General features: G+C 45.3%; 1 protein-coding gene across 3 annotated transcripts; it reads left to right on the top strand.

Moving 5' to 3' along the window:
- Positions 1–1,059: 1,059 nt before the first annotated feature.
- On the top strand, positions 1,060–12,025 carry il17rel (interleukin 17 receptor E-like). 3 transcript variants are annotated; one of them, XM_086202381.1, is made up of 18 exons: positions 1,060–1,243; positions 2,211–2,235; positions 2,874–3,023; positions 3,705–3,811; positions 4,037–4,151; positions 4,388–4,432; positions 5,514–5,653; positions 6,176–6,247; positions 6,337–6,391; positions 6,468–6,631; positions 7,458–7,502; positions 7,684–7,696; positions 9,125–9,273; positions 9,655–9,720; positions 9,811–9,868; positions 10,841–10,963; positions 11,290–11,349; positions 11,429–12,025. In XM_086202381.1, exons 1-18 carry the CDS (start codon positions 1,130–1,132, stop codon positions 11,542–11,544), a joined length of 1,617 nt encoding a protein of 538 aa, XP_086058507.1. In that variant the 5' UTR covers positions 1,060–1,129; the 3' UTR covers positions 11,545–12,025. The 3 variants fall into 3 exon arrangements, with proteins under 3 accessions (XP_086058507.1, XP_086058506.1, XP_086058508.1); XM_086202380.1 differs by having other exon boundaries at positions 7,684–7,741; XM_086202382.1 differs by lacking the exon at positions 1,060–1,243 and adding an exon at positions 1,980–2,076 and having other exon boundaries at positions 7,684–7,741.
- Positions 12,026–23,429: the final 11,404 nt, after the last annotated feature.

Genomic DNA, 23,429 nt, shown 5'->3' with positions numbered 1-23,429 from the left:
CCATGAAGAACAACGAAGACGCAATTGTGTCGCTTGAGGGAATTTCAAATTTTACTGGCTTTTTTCCCAACTGAAATGATTGGATAAGCGGTAGAAAATGGACAGATGGATGGAATAATTTCTGTTCCCCGTGACCACAACACAGCAGGCAAGTATCGACAACTAACAGGTCTGCGATCGTGTAAAAACGTTCTCCAGACAACCAACGATCTGCACTTCAAGTATTCCTGTCCAACTTCCAATAACTCCTGAAATCCTTTTGGTCCAGGACAGCAGGGTAGCGGCGCGCCCGTGGGAGAGAACACCATGCAACCAAAGAAAGTATGATGTTGTCATGCTAACTGAATGATGAGGTCACATACGCCCATGTTGTTGTTGTTGTTGCGCTAAAGGCTGGAGCAGTTCGTACATTTGGGCTCGTAACATTCCTACCCTGCCCTGTGGCGTCACAAACACAATGGACCTGACACCTGCGTCAGGTTTAGCCTCCCGTCTCAGTCGTCCGCCTTCCTGACCAAATAAAACGGATTTGTTTGTGTTTTCATTCGTTTTTGTGTTCACAGGAAATGAGAAACTGGGGTTTGCTTTATTCGTGGAACTGTTTATTTATTTATGTATTTATCTATTTATTTTGGACTCTATGAAAGAATGGCAGCAAATGTGGAACCTTCTTCGAAGTACTGCGCACACGTAGTGTTGTGTATGTGTTTGTTGTGTGACTTACACGTCCTTTTTTTAAATGTGCCCATAAATTGTAATAAATAAATAAATAAATGCAGAATTACTGGAATAATTGTATTACTGATGTCTAGGAAAACCCCTTTATTTGTGTTGAACTGCCCCCCCCCCCCCACATACACACACAGTTAAACACATATATCCTCACCACCAAGGCCCCACCTCCACTGACAATATTTAAATGTGAACTTTTCAGCAGTCTGTATTTCACTCTGCTGGGTGCTCACTTCCACCCCATCACACGTCCTCTGGATATCACAGGACTCATACAAGGAGCCCTCTCAGCATCCGCCCCCCACCGCCCCTCCACCTGCCCCCCCCTCCGCCACCATACCTGGGACCCGGGACGCATCTGCTTTAGCCGCCGCAGAAGAAAAGAGCAGGGACAAAAATGATCTTGTTGGTATCTTTGCTGTTGTCTCCCGCCTGTTTGGGTCTCTGTGGAGCTGCAGCAGAACACGTGGAGCTGGAAAGGATAGAGACATGCAGCACCAAGTGTTCGCAGGTAAAACTGGAGCCTTCAAACTATTTTTTTGTGCTTCTAAATATAGCTCTGTTACTCTGTTTCCTCCTGCTGAAGTGCTGCTGCTTGCCTCACTCCAGCTTGGCCTCACATCAGACTGTGACGACCTTCTATCCAGTTTTGTGTAAATGGGCTTAAACTAGACTTCCTCAAAGAGTCCAGCTGAGAAAGAGCTCAACTGGGAATCTGTAAAAGACAATGACAACTAAAGAGTTCGTGTTGCAGGAGAATCGCGACCAGTCGTTAAAGGTGACTCACGCCAAACAAAAAGCTTAACATCTATTCAATCATTGACCCACATCTCAGGAAGAAACCCAAACCAGCTGTCTGGGTAAGACTCAACAGGTTGAGTGCATCTACTTCTGTCTCAGACGGCTCCGCTCATCAGCTCTACACAGGCAGACAGGAGAGTTTACCATCAGGAAACAACTGCAGCCTTCAGAGGAACTCCTGTCACACGCATGAGAAACTGTCACTCCTCTCAGGGGGAAGTCCTGCATCATGGCTGGTGGATGAGTGATGATGCATCTCACAAAAATTTGGACTCAGGCCTTAACAAATTTTTCTTAATGACTCAGTAATACAGCTTGTTGAATGACAACCTTTAGCACGGTGCGCAAACTGCTGGCTGGCGACGACGATGACGACGATGATGACGATGATGATTACATCATAGATTTACAGTACAGCTGTAGCGTGCACCACATAACTGGCGGCATTTGTTGATTTTGGAGAGGGCTAGCAACACCAAGACTGAACGTCACTAAACGCAGTGGTGGTGGTGGTGTTGGTGGGGTGGAACGGAGCACAACATTGTGAGAACCTACATTTTTTACATCGGGCTTGGCTTGTTTTGGCACCTGGGTGGAGGTATAGAGAGCATGAGGGACGAAGATGAAGAGTTTCAGCTGATTGCTTCTCTGTTTTTTTTCTCTCTCTCTTCTCTCAGGGCCTTCGATGCAAGACAAAGCCAGGTTGTGATCACGGCCGCGCACGTTTACAACATTACATGCGCACCCGTGCATGTGCACATTACACGACTCAGCACACACTGCACACTAACCTTATTCCTCGTGTGGAGCCCATATTGTCTTTATTTAGTATCGTATGCGCATGAAACGTTAATTTCGTGTTAGGTGTTGCATTCAGGGCGGGATCACGTGCCACCGAAAACCTCATAATTATGTTTAAAGCTCAGACAGCAGGGTGTTTAGCCTCTCATGAAGATATTCAAGGTTTGAGGGAAAAAAATAACCCGGAAATACATTTGCTCTTCTTAAAATTCAGCAGTAAAAGCTCAAGATCATCAAGTGAAACAACATCCACTGCTAAACCAGAATCACACACAGAGGGGGACGTCACTTCTAGTCCTCTCATTTCAAAGTAAAGGCAGCAGAAATCCTTTCATCGAGAGCCATTCAGAGCACACAACTGACTCCTGATTTGGCAGGGCAATGTTTTTCCACAGAATCACAGCCCGCTTTTTTTTTCATCTCACCCACGTCGCCACCGACACTCCAAACAGACGTTAACATTTTCTTTGGAACGCCATAATGGCTCTTTGAATGTTTGTTTCTAAACCCAATCTGCCTGTGTATCTTTTCATGTGTAGAATTCTTTCCTCCTCCATGTCAGAAGCCCACTGAAGATCTCAACGCCTCCTCCCTGTTCCAGAACATCAGTTTGTCAACAGTCATGAGCTGTGAGGGGAGGCAGAAGTGTTCACTCCACCTCAGAATCAAAGCCACATTACAACTAACAGGTTAGGCTGCGACAGCTTAAACGTGGGCTGCTCCTTTGAAGAACAAAGAGTTGGCATCTAACTGATCTTTCAAGAACCTCAGACCAATTTAGGTTCCCGACATCTCCATGCAGAACTGCGGTTAGCTTGTAAACATCAGAAGCTGCAAAAAGACTGGACTTGTTTTGAATTATTGACAGGTGTGTCTAAGTCACCTGCAGCGGCGAGTGTGAAAAGCAGCCAACTGGTATCTCTTCTCCATGTCAAGAAATGAAATTTGTATTTGACCTCAGCCTCGGCCGATCGTCAAGGAGTCGGTCAGTCCAACTAACGATGAAATACTCTGGAAGCACTGAAGGAAGTTACACTTATGTCAACAAAAGCTTTCCGTAATCAAACTTCTGCTCTTGCATTATGATTGTGTAAATTTACAATTTCTGTTCCTGATTTTGAAGTGATATGATAAGGTGAATGTCAACACCCACACACAAACACCCCCCCCCCCCCCCACACACACACACACGTGTCAGTCTTAGTCAGCAGCCCACTGTAAGAATGATGGATCATTTTAATCCGAGACCTGCAGCGGGGGAAATCCCTTTGATCCTGCTGAGTCTAAAGTCCGTCCTGCCAACACTTCCTGCACATGAGATGCAATTTGTGAATGGTTTTCTGACTTCCTCCATGATGCATTGTCTCCAGGGTCTGTCTGGGGCATGTCTGTTTGCACACAGACAGCAGGGATGCTTGAAAACTGCAGAAGCTTCAGCATCCAAACGGCAGCCAGAGGGAGAAAGTCTGGACTGCAGGTAGAGGCATTTGTAATTAGGTAGAATCCGATCAGCAGCATCTGGATGCTTCTGTTTCTTTGTCTGTCCAGATTTATATCTTAGGAGAATAAGCAAATCGTGATTATTTTTGCATAAGGCTAAAATAGACCGGTGCAAACATGCCCGGTGACTTCCATCACAACATGACTAAGCTGTGGCCGACATGTGGCAGCTTGTGAACCTTTGATTCCCCGTGTCCTTCAGGTGCAGGTGGAGAATGATTGCAGCAGCGTTTCTCCAAAACAACGAGTGCAAGTAACAATCAAATCATTTCCGAATTATTGTGGAGTAATGTGGAGTGGCACTTATGATGCCCCAGGTACGAATCTCCACGTCCAACACAAGACTCTGACTCAAGCGGGAAATTTTAAAGAATCTTACACAGTACTTTGTAATGTCAATGTGTAATCTACAGAGTACTTCCTTGTTAAAGATAAAAACAGATGGTTTAATGATTCACAGGGAGACAATATTTGTAAGTGATTCATGTGAAAAAGCTGGATGTGATGATCTTTTCCCTATTTTTACTACAAAGTTTGCAACTTTTAAACACAGGATGCAGTCATGAAGATTTGAGAAAGCACATCCCAGTGTGCATCAGTGAGTAAAACTTTGATCTTCGAGGAAACACACACACACACACACACACACACACACACACACACACACACACACACACACACACACACACACACATTTTCAGGAAACTGCAGAGCCACAGAAGAAGACAGACACCCTTCTCTCCCCGTGTATGTGGAACAGTGCTGAGACGCAGAGACCAAATGGCAGCTACTTGGCTTAGCGCAATGAGTGGTAGTGGGAGAGCTAGCATACCTCCGTCCTGAACCTGAACCAATCAAAGCCTCTCAGTCCTCCTTTGCATATTCTGGTTTATATGAACAAGGTTCAGCATCCTGGCAGGACTTAATGTCAGCCATTAGGTTTTGGCTGAGGTAATGAGGTGCTGCATCAAATCACTGCTTTTCTAAAATGACAATAACTTACAATATTAAATGTTTTTTGATAGCAAATGCTATGCACAACAATAGTAATGTTAATACAGAGATAATATTCAATTTAAGGGAAAGTGCATTCAAAGACTTTTGACTGATGCTATCACTTCCATCCATCCATCCATTTTCTCCCTCTTATCCTGTTAAGGGTGGTGGTGGTGGGGGGGGGGGGGTGGAGCCTATCCCAGCAGCCTTCACCCTGGAGGGGTCACCAGTCCATGGCAGGGCCAACACATAGAGACAGACAACCATTGGCTCTCCCAGCCAGGCCTACGGTCAATTTAGAGTCTGGATTAACCTGGTCCCTCTTGATGTCTTTGGACTGTGGAGGAAGCTGGAGTACCAGAGAGAACCCAGCAGGAACAGGGAGAACATGCAGACTCCACACATCTATCACTTCCCATCTATGACACTGTGCTAAGCTAACTAGCAGCTAGCTGGTGTCTGTGAGTCTCAGCTCCTTACAGAGGAGAGAGAGAGAGAGAGAGAGAGAGAGAGAGAGAGAGAGAGAGAGAGAGAGAGAGAGAGAGAGAATGATCTATATTCTTGTCTGGCTCTCAGCAGGAAGTTAAATAAGCACATTTACCAAACAGTTGGCACACTCTTAACAAACTAACAAACATTTCAGTGGTTCACGACCTTCTGTCTTTGACCTTTGACTTCTCCAGCGGGTAGGCTGTCGTATGACGTGGACCCAGAGAAGAAGGAGCTGAACGTGACTGTGACGGACATGCTGGAAGATTACGACTACCAGCTCCGCCTGTGCCACAACAACTTTGTTTGTTTTGGCACAGATGCTAATACTGTGGTAGGTCTGCCTAGCAGCTGAGACAGAGATCAGATTAAAAGCCACAAAGGAGGAGTAGGAGAGGGTGGAAAAACACATGACGTGTTTAATTGTAGATTGAGATTGTTGATTTGTTGATAGCAGCAACTGCTGGATACACTCTATCCTAATGTGTGTACTGCTGAGGGCACAAGTACTCCAGTGGGGATGTAGTATTTCACATCTCAGAGTTCAAATCCACTGACTTGTTTGAACCTTTGAGTCCTTCAATCAGAGCCTTTATTACGTGAAACCTTTCACTTTCTGATATGCAGACTTCAACACTTTGGAGTGTACAAAGGGTAAACCACGAGCAGCAAATGACAGACACAATACAAGCAAGCTGACTAAACACAGTAATGTTAGACATTTCTTTTTGTGGTCACATTTGTGTCTGTTCTTAGATCATCTGGTAAATTGTTGGAGAGAAGATAAAGGCAGCTGTTGCGCACATGCAGAGGAAAGAATCATAAATGTTACATAAACTTTTATTTAATCTTGCAGATTAAGAAGGAGGAATCCATAAAGAGCGCCACCCTCCTGTACTCCCGGCCCCTGCCCTGCCTCTGTATCGAGGTGAAAGCTTCTCACTGCTACAATGTGATCAGTCTAACAGATAGGAGAACCTGCACTCACTCACACACTCACTGACAAATCTCCCACAGGGCTGGTCCATCACAACGGACGCCACCAGAGTCCAGGTCTGCCCTTTCAAAGACAGTGAGTACCTTGATTACTCTGAGTCTGACTCCAAAGTGAACTTTACGGTACGATGACACCTGCCATGTCCCGGTAGATTTGGAGGAGCTGTGGCAAGGAATCACCTTTGACCCACAGGAGGAGGCGCTGTTGTGGGAACCTGCTTGTCCTGTTACTGCTGTTGTCACTTTGTGTCAGAGAGGAGAGGATGGCGTCTGCTTGGATCTGCCCCGGTCCATGCAGAATGTCAGCAGAGAAAAGGTAACAGCCTCTGACAAGGGAACAGTAACGTGGTTTCCCCTGCAGCTTTATGCTCAGAAATCAATCACGCGGGACTAAAGGCCCGAGGTCATGAGTCGCCACCCCTGAAAAACAATGTACCTTTGAGAAAGTTTTTTAATAAAAAGATGTGAGGAGAGCATGTCACTGTATCGTAGTCCATGTCATAGTCCTAAGTCCTAAGTCCGGCATTACTTCTGTATGACCCCAGAATGCAGAAAGAGCCAGCCACGTATATTTTAGCTCGAAGCTAATGATGGCTAACATCACCAACAGCGAAATAGCAACAAAAATTGACAGTTTCGCAGTTGTTAGCTGTCGGTAGCATCAAGTTAAGCATGCATGGCCGGCTCTTCCTGAATCCCTTAGTCACAAAGAAGTAATGCAGGAAGGAAAATAAGTCTTCATGAGCTCAAGATTCAAATTCATGAGTACTTGAACGGAAAAACACACATTTGGTTTTGATTTTTGATTTTAGGGAGGAGTTTCTTTGTGCTTGCATGAAATGTGTCGTGTGTGATTTATAGTGCAGGCAAACGTCTTACTCATGTAATTCCAGAGTTGTGTTGTTAAGTACACCGTTAGTTTATTGAAGGGGAGAGCCCACACAGTTGGGAAACCTCAGAGAAAAAGACACAGGCTGCTGAATCCATCTGACCAAAAAAGGACTTGGCAACAAACAGAGACAAAGCATGGTTAATGGAGCATTTAGCCCCTTTTAAACTCATCCACCTACTTTGTTATTACAACACTGAGTAAAGACAATGTTGGTTCATGATTAACAATTTCATCAAATGTTGCCTTGCAGATTACATTTAGTGAAGTGGATATGCATCCTCAACTCTGCATGAAGGTAAAAACTACTTCCTTTTTCTGTGTCGAGAGACTATTGAGCTCACAGGGAGCGCAGCACAGCCTCAGTGTATCAGCTCGTTGATGTCAGCTCTCATAGGAGAACGTCTTTTCAATGGAGCCATTCAGGTGTAACACAATGTGCAACACTGTGTGAAACCTAACTGGTCTTTCCTCTTTAGTTCACTGCACGAGGTCAGTCCTGGACCAGGTGTCCCTTTGTTGATGGCAGATTCCGAGGTACCGTCTTTTCTAACGTCAGAACTACAGGTCACACAAAGCGGCGGTGCCAAACCCAAACTAAACCAATAAACAGACCGGCCCCTCAGATTCAGTGGGTTCTTCCTGGGCCCGTTCTAGAGTTCTCAACAGACTGACTTCACTTGATGAATGATAATAAAATTATATAATAGAATTATCAATAAAATTATGCATGACCAAATGAAAAGCTGTCCTTAAAAAGTATTAAGTATCTGTCAGCAATTTTGTGTCTCTGAAGTTTTACTGGGAGTGAAAGTCTGGTATTTAGTTTATCTGTTAAGTTTACTGTACTCCCACATTTTTTCTTGATATTTCTTATTTAAGTTTGAAGATTGATGCTTGTTTTTTTGTTTTTTTTTGTTGCTTTTTTTGGATGACGTTTTTGGGCTGTAGTTGAAGGGTTACCTGCTGTCTGTGTCAGATAAAAGATAACCAGGCAGTAACATTGAGGCAAGAGCACGCAAACTACCCAACAATAAAATTCTGAATTCCATTGTGATGGAAAACAATTCTTAATTCTACTACTACATGACGAAGATTTGAACAAGGCTTTGAGAGTGAGAGCGTGCTTCAGTGTTTAGCTTGGAGTGGGGTGTGGAGCTGTGTGGTGGGCTAACTAAGCTCTGTCCTTGGGTAGATGCTGCACATGATGAGTTGCTCATGTGGTTGGGTACCACCTGAATTTCCAGGCTGTTGAGAAATCGATTCTACATCCCTCCACCAACTCTGGTGGAAATCAGCCAACTAGTTCTTGCACAATCTTACTGACAGAAAAACAAACCTCAGCTGCACTTCAACCTTCCTCAACCTTTGCATCCGGGCTGGTTCCTGGCACCGTCCTCCTTGGGCCCCAAGCAAAGCTGCAAGCAGCCATTAGCACAGTCTTCACAGTGACTCACCTCCAGCTTCTCGAGGAGCTTCTGACTAATTTTGAGATGAATCCAGTCGACACACTAGATGATTCATCCGATCGCTGGCTGGCCTACGCCAAAGAGGAACACCACTTATCTGTTAAGAGTTGCGCGCGTGGGGGGGGGGCTGGAACCTATCCCAGCTGACATTGGACGAGAGGCGGGGTTCACCCTGGACGGGTCGCCAGCTCACCGCAGTGGGAGAACATCAATAGTTAAAAAAAACCTTTTCTACTCCCAAATTGTATGGGTTCCTCCTGGGCCTCCACCACACCTGTCACCTGCCAGCTGTCACGTAATCCCGCGGACAGGCAAACACAAAAATGACACCAAAAAGAAAGATCCCTTAATGGGTAATTACATGATCACATTAGAGCACTCATGGCAGACATGATGTAACACTGTCTGGTTGAATGAGTAATTAAAATGACACCATCTCATTCATTTCCAGCATGGAAGGTGGCCTTGACAAAACAACAGGGTCGCCAGGAGGTGAAGATCACATCGCTGCTGAATGCTACTTTCTCTGTGGGCCTGTGCGTGAAGTCAGCGGCGTCCCCCATGGCGTGCCAGATGACTGAAACACACACGGTGAATGTGGTAAGTGTCGCACTCCTGGCAAGAGTGAGCGCAAGACATGGTGGAGAGTGCAGGCTTACACGTAGCTGCACCGGTGTGAGAATGTGCCAACCCAGCGTTTGTGTTCAGTAAATAAAAGCTTTTGCAACGCCCTTATCATTTTCTCCTTTAATCCCTCTTCCTTTGTTTTGGTTTTTGTTGCCATGAAGACAATCTCGAATGCTTTAAAGCAAAAAAAAAAAAACACATTTTGATCACCATAACAAATAATTGGTAATCTTGTCTTTTAATGCTCTACAAAGGGAAAGTGCCTGTCATTTAAAACTGCGCTTCTACCATCAATCACCACTCCACAGGTTTACCCTCAGGACTAGATTTTTGCATCTTTTCTCTCTGTTTCAGGAGGAAGACAAACCTTTTAGCTTAAACTTGGCAGGAAAATTATGTGATGTGAACTGCTGTCTCCAGGTGAGTTATAAATAGATCCTTCAAGTTTAACTAGCTTGTTACACATTCCAACGGACAATGGCTCTAAAAAAACATTTTGTTCTTGGCCAGGTGACAAGGCTCCATGTAAAGCACGCTGCCACCGTCATCCAGTGTTTTGAGCAATGCAGTAAGTGCTTTTCCACTCTTCCCTTAAGTGGTTTTGTGGGATGATAGTGGTATCATGTTTATTCTCTGTGTAAACACGGGGGGCAGTGGGAGTCGAAGGCCAAGCAGTCAGTCTTTTAATGCAAGAACCAGAACTTAAGAGATTTAGAAACTCTGGGAGATGAATGAACACTGGTTGTGTCACTGGTTTCTATTCCTATGACTTGTGAGCCAGGAGACTCTTGGCGTAGCAAACAGGCCTTCTAATAACAAAGATTGTCGAAACCTCAACATCTGATTTGTTTAATATCATATGAAAATCAGCTGGTTCTAACAAACTGGGTCCATCAGCACGTTCTTGATGAGTCATGCATGGTTGGAAAAGTTTGGTTTCAGTGCAGAGCAGTTGTAGGCAGTGGCGCAACGCTGCCAACAAAATAATCACACAAATGAGTGGCGTCAAGGTTTTTCACTCGGATTTCCTTCCAAACTGTGTCAGTTCAATGACCTCTTTGTACAAATAGGAAGTGGATCAGATGAGATTTATTGCGCCTGAAACTCAATAGTCAGTACAGCTGGTGCTTCACCTGAGTACACCTGGTCCGTCGCCAGTTCATGATGTCATCTTGCGATGTGGAAAGATAAATGCACCCTCTGCGAAAGGTAGATATTCGTCGCACAGTCTTGTGCTTGTCCATGGTCGTGCAATGAGGACAGCTTAAACTGGCATTCAGTACCAGGACAAATGACTCTAGCCGGTATTTACCAGCTCCGGTTCAACAGTCACCAGCGCTGCTTCGACTAGAGCAAGCAGAGACTGTGCGCAAACCCACGATTCAACGCTCCGGTGCCGTTCTGACAACACCAATCATTTCTTTCCATTGTGGTCATTGTATTTGTGGTGTCAAAGATGACCACACGATGTGAACAGGACCAACAGGCCTCTTTGGACTGTGTTTCACCAAATGTAACTTTTCCTTTCTCCTCTGCACAGATCAGTCACAGCCTCTCCAGCCTGTTGCCGCCACATTGATCTGGACCAGCTACATCTTGCCAGTTGGTGTTTGCCTTCTTGGCATCGTGATTATCACACTGGTGCTGCATGTGTTGTTAACTGGTAGGTGTAAAACCCCGCCGTCATGCTCTGGGCAGCGTTTATCTCTGACAGCAAGCTAAAATTGACTTATGCCCCGTTCCAGTGCCCACCCATCAAATTCCTTAGAACTCTAGACTTCCTGAGCTTAGTCTGCGGTACTGCTGATATGTGCTTCATAGAGGTCGGGCGTCTGACTTTGTGAATGGTGTGGTTTATGGTGGCTGAACATGTCAAGTCCTGCAGATGAACTGGTTCGTTCTAAATGCACACTCGCATGAGCCCCGGTCACAAAACGCGTCATCGTAATGACTCAATTCCTGAAGGGTTCTCTTTAAATTCTGTTTCAGTTCACCAGAAGAAAAACAAACAAACACACAGGGGATACCGTGCAGAAGCAAAACAAACTGGTAAGATAAGGGTGAGATTCCTTTTTGTTCTTCATATGTGCACTTACAGCTGAAGCATTTACTTGATGTGTTTTGGCAGTTTCTGCTCCTGACTGCATGGTCTCGACTTTACAACCTGCTTTCCAGGGAGGGGTCTTCCTCCCCAGTTGCCCGCAGTGCACAAACACTGAGAAAGCCAACTTACTGTATGACTGACCAAAGAAGAAGAATGGGCCTCATTCACAAGCTGTTCTAAACCAAAAGGTTTCTTAAACGCTTAGCCCTTACTGACAGGAAGCTAACCCTAATGGCTACTTGACTACTTCTGACATCTATTGTGTGCCTCTTGTAGCCGCCAGTCACACCTGTAAAGACTTTAATGTTGCAAGAGGTTAAAAAAAAAAAAAAGAAAAGAAGAAGAAGAAGAAGAAGAAGAACGTAAAGATGTTACACAAAGCAAATAACTTCCCTGCTGAGTGCAGAGTCCCAAACGATGACGGATATTTCTAATACGTGCATTTTACTGTACTGTGTTCTGTGTATGTGCTTGTTCATGGAGTTGTTGTCGTCATTGGTTGTTTATGTGGTGTGGTGGTGTCTGATGTTGTCATTTTTCAAATGAAAAGATTCATTCAGCTTGCAGCTAAACAGTTACTCAACCACTTACTTTAAAAGACTATTTAATATCAATAAAAATGTGAAAAAGTAGACAAAATTGTACTTTTGATCAATGCACAACAGTATATTTTCATGAATATTATGTCTGATCCTATTATTGTTCTGGAGAGACAGTAAAATGATCCTGTGCCACTTTAGGGAGTTTTCACAATGAACTAAACTTTTAGTAACGCCCATTTCAGTTATGCATAAAACATTTTAAGAGCAAGGGGGGGGGGGCATTCTTGAGTCGTGTTGAATCATCACTGCCAAGAGTTTCACCAAATTCATGCAACATCTTATTTTTGTTCACACCCGTCAGGATGTGATTATAGGCAAATGACAGGAGCGGTGAACGCGTCCAATAGCTGTACGTGTCATTAATGTGTCGCTTTTGATTGACCTCACTTGACACATGCAAGCACTTAGAAACATAATACTGCTAATAACAGCACCAGCTTTGATCTCATCAGAGGATATGAAAACTCAATTTCATAGACCATTTAAGTGTTTTTTTTTTTTGTTGCCCTGCAACCGTGACGGGCTCATTAGCGTTCCCGCCCCACCATGCCAGCTGTGTCGCGCAGGCTAATCAGCAGCAGGTATAATATTGGGACGTTTGCAGCAAGAGATGCAACACTCCACAACACAACCAGAGCCAAAGAGCAGCACACGCCGACATAAAAGCGCCAGGAGGAATTAGCGCATTAGCAGAAAGATTTAGATTCTTCCTCCATGCAGATAATATGTAATACAAAGAGGCATGTTAAGTATTGTTGTCAGGTGGTCTGGATCAACCCACGACTCGTTCAGCCTAATAATTTGTCACCAAGTACCAAACAGAAGGTTTAGGGACAGACTATCAGCTGGAGCGTGCGGGGGCAACATGGCGGCAGCGCCAGGCAGTATAGCTGTATAGCTGCTGTTTCAAGCTTCAGCAGGCCAAAAAAAAAAATTGTCTTTATAGATCAGACAACCATGACAACACATTCACACCCATAAAACTCATACAATAACACAAACAGTAGCACAAATGAGTAAAATATGATTTAAAAGCAGTGTCTGTCCAGCCGGAGCATTGCAGTAATTCACACAAGTAATAAAGTTCATCTCCATCCTGAGCTTTGCTGTGAGGTCATCATGAGGATTTATACTAGACTAGGATATCTTATTATGATCATGTATGTGCTACATATCTAGTCACAGTATCTAGGATTACATGAGCTCCAGATTCTGGTAGTTTAAATTCCGATCCCGTACAGGAGCTGATGATCAGAGAGTGTCAGCGTGGAATGTTAGCGTGGGATGGACTGTTCATCTAACCCTCTCACAAACAGTCTCTCGGTGGTTGGCTTTAAAGGTGGTTGTGCGGCATCAAGTCACAATTTGTCGACAAACAGGACAAGGTGGCTTTGCATGTTTGGGATGGTTACATTACCAGAATGTTTGGATATCATCCCTATTCTAAGAAACAAGGAAATGCTGACTTTCTTAGCATTAGCCAAGTAGCTTTGTGGTAAATGAAACAATGACACAAGCTGCTGACACGAGTTGGCTCTGATGGATGGCCGCTGCTACGTCACGCTGCTGCAGTGTCTCACTATTGGCAGGTGAAGCAAACTGGAAAGAGATGGAACCAATAAGGGGACACACAGACGTTTTTACTGTCACATATATCGCTACGCTGATTGGCTGGAGGAGCTTGTCTGTCAAGGCAAGGACCACCAACCCTCTCATAGAGTGCGGGGGTTATAGGGGATGCAAATATAGCTCAAACTTTGAGCTATTGAGGGACGAAAGGCCTCGCCAGGCCTGCAGCTCCTTCGTGCTAGAATGACTCGGGTGTTACAACACAAGATGCAACATGTGCTGAAGAAAGGCTGCAGGCGCGACAACGTCCCTGGTCGGGTTCTGAGGAACTATGGAGAGCATTTGTTATGACAGACATGAACAACATTTGTCTGAGACAGGCAGTTGGACCTGAGTGTCACAGGAGTGCCACCATTATCCCTGTTCCAAAGAAGTCCAACCCAACCACTCTGAACTTCCCTGTGGCCCTTACACCTGTGCAGCACTTAAAGCACCGTCTCCCTGCTAACTTGGAGCCTCTCCAGCTCACCACTCGACCGATGACTCATCTCCACCACGCTTCACCCCTTCCTGTCTCACCCAGAAAAGAGGGACACCTTTTGTCCTGTCACAGCTGGTGAAGGAGCTAAGGTCGCTGGATGAAGACTCAGGGACCTGCAACCGGGTCCTCAGTTTCTTGACGCAGCGTCAAGCAGTCAAGAGTAGGAAACAAAACATCAAGATCAATCACGGTGAACGCAGGGCCCCCCCCAAGGCTGTGTGCTCAGTCCCCTGCTGTTCTGCCTGCTTACATCTGACAGCACTGCCTCTCACACATCATTAAATGTGCGGACAACACAACTGTGATTGGTCTCATTACGGCGCCGAGGAGTCTGCATACGGGATGGAGGTGGACCAGCTAACATCTTCTCCTGCTCAGTGGGAGAAAAACAAAGGAGATGGGGGTGGACTGTAGGTCTGGGGAGCGCACATGCAGACCTTTGAACATCAACCGTGCAGCTGTAGAGAGGGCGAGCAACGTTAAATTCATCTGGCAGACAACCTGCCCTCGCCCATCAACACCACACTCATCGTTCAAAAGGCCCAGCAGCGACTCCACCCTCTACGCAGACTCAGGAAGGCTGGTCTCCCTGCGCAACATCTGACCACCTTCTGTAAGGACACGAATGCAAGCACCCTCACCTACAGTCTCATCTCCTGTTTCGGAAACTGCAAAGGGCATTAGAAAGATCAGCTGCACAGAATTGTGAGGACGGCCTCTCCCCCTACGCTGCTGGACATCTGTGAGGACCGCCGTATCAGCAGGGCGACAACCGTCATGAAAGATCCCACACTCTGTTTTCCTTTATGCCATCAGGAAAACGGCTCAGGAGCATCAGCAGCGGGACCAGCAGGACGCTGGACAGTTTTTCCCTGAGCAGTGAGATTCGGCAACTCACCGTCGCCCCCCCCCCCCCCACCACCACCCTCACGTACTGAACAACTGCACCCTGGCACATCTGCACCTTGGGAGGGTGCACACATGGAACTGTCAGCATCCCTACTGAACTAGTTTCCCTTTTATGTTTGCTCGGCAGAGCAACACATTAGCAGCACTAGAAACACACACTAAACAGTGTCCCAACACCCACGAGGCAGCTCGTTTTTTATCATTATTTGATGTTTTTATTGTGTTCTGCATCTTTTAGCTACACTATTTTTTTTGTTTTTTTTACTATTTGCACTGCACCCTTTTTTGTTTCTGGGAAGGCAGTTTCCTTTCCACGCACAGGTGCTTGAGACGTGACAATAAAAGCTCTTCTGTTCTATCCTGACTTGTTCACCATTTGCTCCTGAGGCTCTCGATGGGAAAATCATCTCTCACATCCTGCCTGGAACAAAAAGGCCTCTCTGTGCTGACACGCACACAGTAAAAAGCCCCCATGTGACCAGGCACACAAGGAACTTGTCGTTGTGAAATTATAAATGGAACAGTGTCTGTATGTGCATGATAAAACGTATTTCCTTGTGCTTCTGAATGTAAGAAAGCATGAAAGAAATGCGGTGCAAAAACAAACCAAGAAAATATCAGCTTTGAAATGACGTGAGGTGAAAAGAGAGCATTAGAGAGCACACGAGTTGATGGAACATATTAGAGGACAAAGCCATGTTGTTCATCTGGCCTTTTCCCAAAACCTTTGTTCTGTGCATACACCCACACACACACACACACACACACACACACACACACACACCTTCTTCATAAATGGAATGAATAGAGTCTTCTTGCGCCAACACGTCATGTTTTTTGGGAAAATATCAGTGAACCCTGTCTAAATTCATATCTGCTTATCACAGTGAATCATAAATCGTTAACATGGAGGTCACATTCTGTGCGGGGTCAGCTGATTATGCCTAATCACCATGACGAAACAAACAAATCCAGAGGTACCGACTGTTCCTCAACCCTGGGCTGCTCCTGGATCTGACACAGGCATGAGTAACACCCTGAAACTCCGTTCAAGCTGCCTGTGTTTGTGATGCAGTATATGGTGTTCTTTATGGCGCCCTGACGCACTGACACAGATATTTCAGGAATAACTCACTGCATTTCCGAGACAAGGTTTTTCCAGATTCAGTTGGACCTGCAAGAACCTGCAACCAAAAGTAAATTTATTTCGAGTTATTTTACAATCAGCATTTGATTTTCAAGAGGATTTCAACAAAGTTGAAGAAGTACTGTTGGAAGACAGTTTAAAAAAAAAAAGAAAAAAAGTCCAGTGTACCGGAGTACAGCACAAGAGGCATTTCTGCAAATTTCAGCTCTGCTCCCTCACTTACGTTGGAAGTGGTTCTCAGTTCCTTTACTTAGATATCATGACATGGCACTCCGGTGACATTAAAAGTCTCAATATGAGTGAACTCACTGTCAAATACTTATCGACAACAGTAAAAGCAGGTATTTGATATTGAATTTACTTAAGTATCAAGAGTAAAAGTACATATTTCAAATGATTTTGTGTGTTTCAGTTCTTGGGGGCATTCCATCCTCTCACCTTTGACCTCAAAAGGTCATTTTTAAGGTCATACATTAGCGGTTCTAGTACCTTCTGTCCTCTTGGTGGTGGTCTTCAAATCTGAAGTACACAGTCTTCATCTGGTTTTACCATATTTTCCACACAAAATCTATTTCTTCAAAGTAACTGAGGGCGTCGGATGAATGTAGAGGAGTTAAAAGTACACGTTTTGTTTGAAATGGAGTGAAATAAAAATATTAAGCTGAGTGAAAAGAAAGTACCGGCACACTGACATTTGTTTCTGTACCTGCCACCTTTTGTCCCTCGTTCAACTTGTCGTTCAAGCAGCGTAACTCTTATTCTTTAAAAAGGACCGTTGAGTAAAATTTTGTGCCATCTAGTGGTGAGGTTGCAGATTGCAAACATGACATCCATAACAGGATAAATGAAAGAGGAAAAACACATTCCAACTGTTGCAGGAAAATACATTAAAGGCCATAATTGCTCATTGTCAGCTACCACGAACTGGTCTGCTCTGTTGGTGCGGAACCTGACAGACTCCAGATAAATGCTCTGCAAAGAAGGTTCTAGATTTACAGGAAAGATGTGGAGTTTCCCACCGTTCTTCAAATGTCACTGAAGGTGGAGGTTTTTTTCCCCTGTTTGTATCATAAAGAGAACATCAGCTGGATGTCCTCCAACCCCAGCAGCACATGAGCTCACGGCTTCTTCAGTTTCTTCCTTTCTGAAAGACTCACACCGCAAAGCTTTAAAGCTTTTATTGCTCCATCTTTCCTCTCTTTATGTGACGGTTTAAAATCTGCGTTCCTCCGTCAGGACTGTTTTATTATGTTTTATGTCAAGTCTTCAGTGCTCTCATAGTCACATTAATTTTTTTTCTCTCCAATTATCCTGCTACTTGTTTTAAAAATGAAAAAAAATTTGGAGGAGCCAAACTTTCTACAAGTCACGATATATCAGAGTGCAGGAGCTACAGCTGTTAATAAACCAACTCAGAGACCAAACCCCTCGACCAGGTTTCCAGGATAATGCAGTTATTCTCATTTCAGTCTGCTGGGTTTCATCGGCGCTGACCACATCAGCGCCTCTTGGAGCGGACGAAGCGCTGTGGCGCAACAGAAATGCCCCCCAGTGTCGTGGTCCGGTCTGGACTGTGCGACTTCTTAGTTATCAACCTTCAATTTCTGTCTCCTTGAAATTTGAGAATTCCTTGTTGTCCTTACGGCCGTGACGTCAAACTTCCTGTTTTGTTTCGTGTGCGCTCTCTTGACTTCCTTGTCTGTGTCTCACAACTGACAACTGAGCATCTTATCCGACAGGTTATTCCGTTTCATTCTTGATTCTTCCCATCTGTGAGCTAACAGAACTCAGCAAGTTGGTGTTCACGTGCTCTTCCAGGAGGGGAAGCCCAATAAAGCCGGCGCCACCTGGAGACGTGGTGGCTCACCTGTGTCCTGTTAGTCAATCCGTCGTCCACGCTTGTTCATTGAGTTCCTCCAGCTGTGTCTTGTTGTGTCACCAGTTGAGTTTTTCCAGCCTTTTTTTTTTTTTGCCTCACTTTGTGTCTTTCGAGTATCCAATTTGCCGGTTTAACTTTTTTTTCTTTCTTGCATTCAGTAATTGAGCCCCTTCCTTCGCCCCAATGACCTCTAACCCCTAAACCCAGAAAACAGCAGATAATGCAGCAGGAGGAATGATCGTGAGATGAACACACACAGGGCAGCCTTGATGCAGCCGCATCTGCTGGATACAAAGATATTAAATGCTGTCGTTATTTTTTTCCTTGTCATGTGCTGCCTCTGAGTTGTGTGTTGTGCATTCGTCAGTCAGTGGCTGCACGTTGTTCCTCATTACGGCCGCTAGATGGAGGTGTTCACCAAGACCTGACGCCACTGGTACTGGTCATGGGGCCAAAACGGTGGAAAATACACCGATTTCAGCAGTGATTTTCCACTCTTCAAAACATATACTTCCAGAAAACTGTTTCTTTAATAACAAGGTCAAAATGTTTATGTGAATTAGGCCTCTCAACTCATTAATGAGGAGGGTCCTGGATCTGAGAGAGGTGCCAGTCAATGAGATGCCCCTTAAAAGAAGACAAGAACAAGCACACCTGCAGCAGTGTTCACATGGGGCTACCAGGGGGACCCCCAGTGCCACCAATGACGCTCCTCTGTCTCCGCCCCTGGTGGTGAAGGTTCTGGTGTAAGAGAACCTACACACTCAAACTCCACTACCTGCTGTTTTACAATGAATTAAAAAAAAAAAAAGTCATAAGTGTGTTCAGGCGAGTTCTAGTGTGATTAAGAAACAGGCAAAATCACACCACCCTCTTCCAATCTATTCATGTCTATTTTTAAATTTGTACTTTTAGAGTTCAACAAAGATACTCTCACATTTTTGGTTTTTTTCATTGTTGAAACAATCCCTAAAAAAAAAATCCCTTCTCTGTTGTAGTGGCGCCGGAAATATCTGAAGATGATGTCATGCTGTCCAAGCTGGGCCGGTTATCCACCGGGATAAAAATGCCAGGTACAGTGCCAGCGACTGTTTGTGCTGGATTTTTCTTTCAAAACAATAAGAAAGGTGGTAAGAATAAAACAAAGGGGTATTTTTCAGACTGGTATGAGCGCGCGGGACGATGACCTCGGGCCTTCAGGTACGACTACCATTCCTTTGTGTGGTTGTCTCAGTCTCTGTGTGTGTGTCTATCAGCCGGTCCATCGCTAAGCCCATGCAGCGAAAGAATGACAAACACAGAGTCCAGAGACAACAGACAGGGATGAGCTAATCCTTGTTGTGTAGAATTCCAGACATTCCTATGGGGTGTTGTACCCGGGCGGGTTAATCGGTGAGCCCCGACACACAGCTCGCGCCTCGGCTTTGCACTAAACAAACAAACACAGCCTTTTAAAACCACAGAGAGTGGAAATTTGATGTCAAACACACATCCACACGCACGCACGCACGCACACACACACACACACACACACACACACACACACACACACACACACACACACACACACACCCTCAGGTATGCATGGAAAAACGCATGTCTGAAAACACATATGAGAGTTGGATAAGTGGGACAAAGGTGAAAGGTTCATGGGTGAAAGAGGGAAAAATAATGAATCAGGGGGGTGGAGGGGGTGAGGGGGGTGGGAGGGATTTCAATCCGCTTTATGGAAGAAACAGACTGTATTTATGCGGGAAACTGCTGTTATCTTCAAAAGTGGACGGATGTGAGGCTTCAAAACACAAGATGTTTGGAAAATGACACTACTTTGAGAGTTGGCAGTTAATTCTAGATCACTGAGAGAGACTCCAACAAAGACGGGAGAATGAGGTGAAGAGGAGGAGGAGGAGGAGGAGGAGGAGGAAGAGGTCAAGGTGGTGACAGATGAAAAGGTAAAGAACCTCCTGTAGATGAAAGCATGAAAGACAAGGATTGTCAAGTTGAAAAGACAAACCCAAAGAAAAGATGACAAGATAATCAAGGGCGGAGGGACGGGAGGGCTTTCGAGGAAAAGTACAGTGCGCCTCGGTAGGTCCTGTTGACGAGAATAGGAAAAGCTCTCTCACACTCACAGAGGCCTCTTTGTTCCTTTGTGAGTCATTCTAGAAAGGGCACAGCTGTAAACAGTCGAAATCAGTCCATTAGGCCCCGAGGTGCCGGAGCTCTAGTGTTGACTGTGTATCCGGAAAAGAAACGGCAAACTTGAGTCATCAATAAACAGAACAGCCCGACGAGTGTGTGTGTGTGTGTGTATGTGTGGAAGGGATAATAGGAGGCAGAGACAGGAGGAGTGCAGGGTTTAGGGGGATAATGGCGCAGAGTAGCACGGGGCAATGATCTCATGCCTCTCCCAGCTGGCAAACAAGGCCTTTTCCATGGCCTCCTATCTCCGTCTCTCTGTCACCCCGCCGCCGTCGCTCCAAATCCCTCCCTTCACTCTCCCTCTCTTTCTCACACACTGCTTTCTCGTCCTCACTCGCACACACTCTTCCCTGCGTTTATACTGGAGAGAAATGTATATATGATTAGAGAAATGCTTTGTGGCTGTGGGTTCTCTAAATGCTGCCCCTCATTTCCAACACATAATCAACACTGACCTTTGAATTTACTTCCTGCCTTTTAATTAGCAGCCGCCGCTCGCCTTTTTTCGACAGGACTCGGATCAAATCTTCAGGGATCGCACCATAAATGCCAGGTCACTGGTTGCTCACCAATAAAAGGCTGCGAATGGCAAAAAGGAGCCCTGAGCTAGAGACCTCAGCCGAGTCACTGGCCTTTGTCAGCTTTGTTGACCTTTGACCTGTGGTGACCCCGGCACACGCCAGGCTTGCTCCCAACTCCCACCCTTCCCTCTGCGATGTGTTTGTTGTCACGTTAAAGCCACGGCAACAATCAGCTCAACCCTTACAAACACCTCCCTCCTCTAGCGCACGTTTGCGCGCGCGCACACACACACACACACACACACACACACACACACACACACTCACACAGAAAGTCATCTGTTGGAAGGCAACCTGTGACCCTTGACATTTCAATAGCTGAGGTCAGGGCACGTGCCGATTGGCCAGCTGCGGCAGTCCCACACTCCAGCGTATGTGTGTGTGTGTGTGTGTGTGTGTGTGTGTGTGTGTGTGTGTGTGTGTGTGTGTGTGTGTGTGAGACATCGGCAGGTGGGCAAGAGTGCCAGTATGTTATAAAGACAACAACACAATGGCAAAGGCAGCAGCAGGACACAATGAGTCCACTCAGCACAAGCATTGTTGCAGACGGAGGGCAAAGTGCAGCGCCACAACGAACCTGATGTAAAAATCCAAGAGGTCGTTCCTCCTCTGTCCCGTTCAGCTTTTATGTTGAGAACATCGATGCTGGCGGAGAGCGGCCATTTATTCGAATGGTTCCATCCTCTTCTGCAGAAATGACAAAGTAAATGCTTCATGGATTAAGGTTACTGTTACGTTCAAAGGTTACATAAACCTTTTACATCAAGATCACATCAGTAAATATCAACTATCAGCCGGATCAGAGGTAAATATCGCCACATTGGATATCTGCCCCCCCCCCCATCAAATATCGCTCCTAATACATAACAAAAAATAACAATTATATGAGTGGGAATCTGTAGGTTTAGCTTATAGCTTAGCACAAAGATTGGAAACGTGGAAACAGATCAGCTGATCAAAGGTCAAAAAGACCTCATGACATCACCCAGGAAGTAGTTCATCCCTGTAATGTCGCTAGTCTTTTTTTTCTGGGTGTGTTTACTGTTGCGGATGTTACACCTTTGTGAAGCTTTTTTTTCGGTCGGGCAGTATTACACCCGCCGTTCGTTACGCCTCTGCTGTTGAACGCCAGCTTGTAAAATCCCAGGCTGAAGGTTTTATGTTGGATTGATGGACGGGTGAACGATCGGCTGTCAAGAGTTTTTCATCCATTTGATGAAATAGAGTGGAATTTTATTGACATGCTATGTTTTTTATTGGTATCATGAGTAATGGGGACAGTTTTAGGGAAAACAGGTCAGGTCGGCATCGGTTGACTTAGTTAGCCTGATCCATTTATGGTCGCAAAAGAAACACATTTTTATTAGCAGTGGCCTCAGTGGAGGAATGTACGCTTGCAGAGCCGATCCTCCACTGCTTTAAACACAAGAAACTGAATCCTTTGCACTGTCCCAGAGATAGAAACCTCACACACACACACACACACACACACACACACACACACACACACACACACACACACACCCACAAATTATCCCATCAGCTTTTGATTATGAAATCAAAAAAAGGGATTCAACACGAATGAAGCATGTTGCACATTCTGTGTGTGTGTGTGTGTGTGTGTGTGTGTGTGTGTGTGTGTGTGTGTGTGTGTGTGTGTGTGTGTGTGTGTGTGTGTGTGAGCCCACAGCCCAAAAGGCTGATCCTCTGGAGATGTCTTTGTTAGAGGGAAACCTCCTGTCTTCACTGTGATTGGCTGAACTAAGGACAGTAACAAAAACAATACAGAAGCTGTTTTTTTTATGTGTGTGTGTGTGTGTGTGTGTGTGTGTGTGTGTGTGTGTGTGTGCGTGTGTGCGCGCGCGCGTGCGACTGGACCGACCCCCCACTGTGTGATAAGCAGAGAGAGGGGGTGGGGGTAAGAGGCCCATGGGTGGATCAGTGCCAGGCCCTTCCTGCAGTTCCATAAGCTCCCCACTTGTCGGGCCTTGCTTGATAATCACTGTGTATGAGTGAGTGTGTGTGTGTGTGTGTGTGTCTGGCACAGGAACTGGCATGGCTTCAGACGAATTTGCCCCCCCCCCATTCCCCTCCACCTTCCATCCCTATGCACAATGGCATTTGTTGGTACAGGCCCAGCGCACCAGAACTCAGTCATATTCTATACAAGATAACAGGATCCCATCAAAGGAGGATGAAAGAGAAGTTTTGTGTGCACGTGCGTGTGTGTGTGTGTGTGTGTGTGTGTGTGTGTGTGCACGTGTGTGTGTGTGTGTGTGGATTGAAAACACAGTGTGACTAAGACAGAAAAACTGATTAAAGAGTAAATCACAGTGGTGGAAGAAGTATTCAAACCATTTCGTAAAAGTTCTAAACTTGCACCTCAAGTAAAAAAAACGTAGTTACAGTATGAAAGTGGTCCTTCAGGCTGATTTATTATCATATATGACATCATTAGGTGACTAACACCGCAGCATGACTGTTTAAGCTAAGTTTTATATCAATCTGAGGGGGTTTTCAGATGATTAATGGGTGAAGAAAGAAGAAAAAAGAAGAGACACATCTGGTTCTAGTTGACTTTTTCCTCTCACTTTT

This window comes from Aulostomus chinensis, chromosome 4, assembly GCF_037954235.1.
Source record: "Aulostomus chinensis isolate RoL2024-O1b breed Wild chromosome 4, RoL_Achi_v1.0, whole genome shotgun sequence".
NCBI classification, from domain to species: Eukaryota; Metazoa; Chordata; class Actinopteri; order Syngnathiformes; family Aulostomidae; genus Aulostomus; species Aulostomus chinensis.
The sequence above is the reverse complement of the archived record's forward strand: the minus strand, read 5'-3'. Positions and strand labels throughout refer to the sequence as shown.

Bases quoted from the DNA above. Each gene is read 5' to 3' on its own strand.
- il17rel (XM_086202380.1), top strand. From the start codon at position 1,130: ATGATCTTGTTGGTATCTTTGCTGTTGTCTCCCGCCTGTTTGGGTCTC. The intron at 4,433-5,513 runs GTGAGTAAAACT...TGACTTCTCCAG, and splicing joins GCACATCCCAGTGTGCATCA to CGGGTAGGCTGTCGTATGAC. The intron at 7,742-9,124 runs GTACCGTCTTTT...ATTCATTTCCAG, and splicing joins TGTTGATGGCAGATTCCGAG to CATGGAAGGTGGCCTTGACA.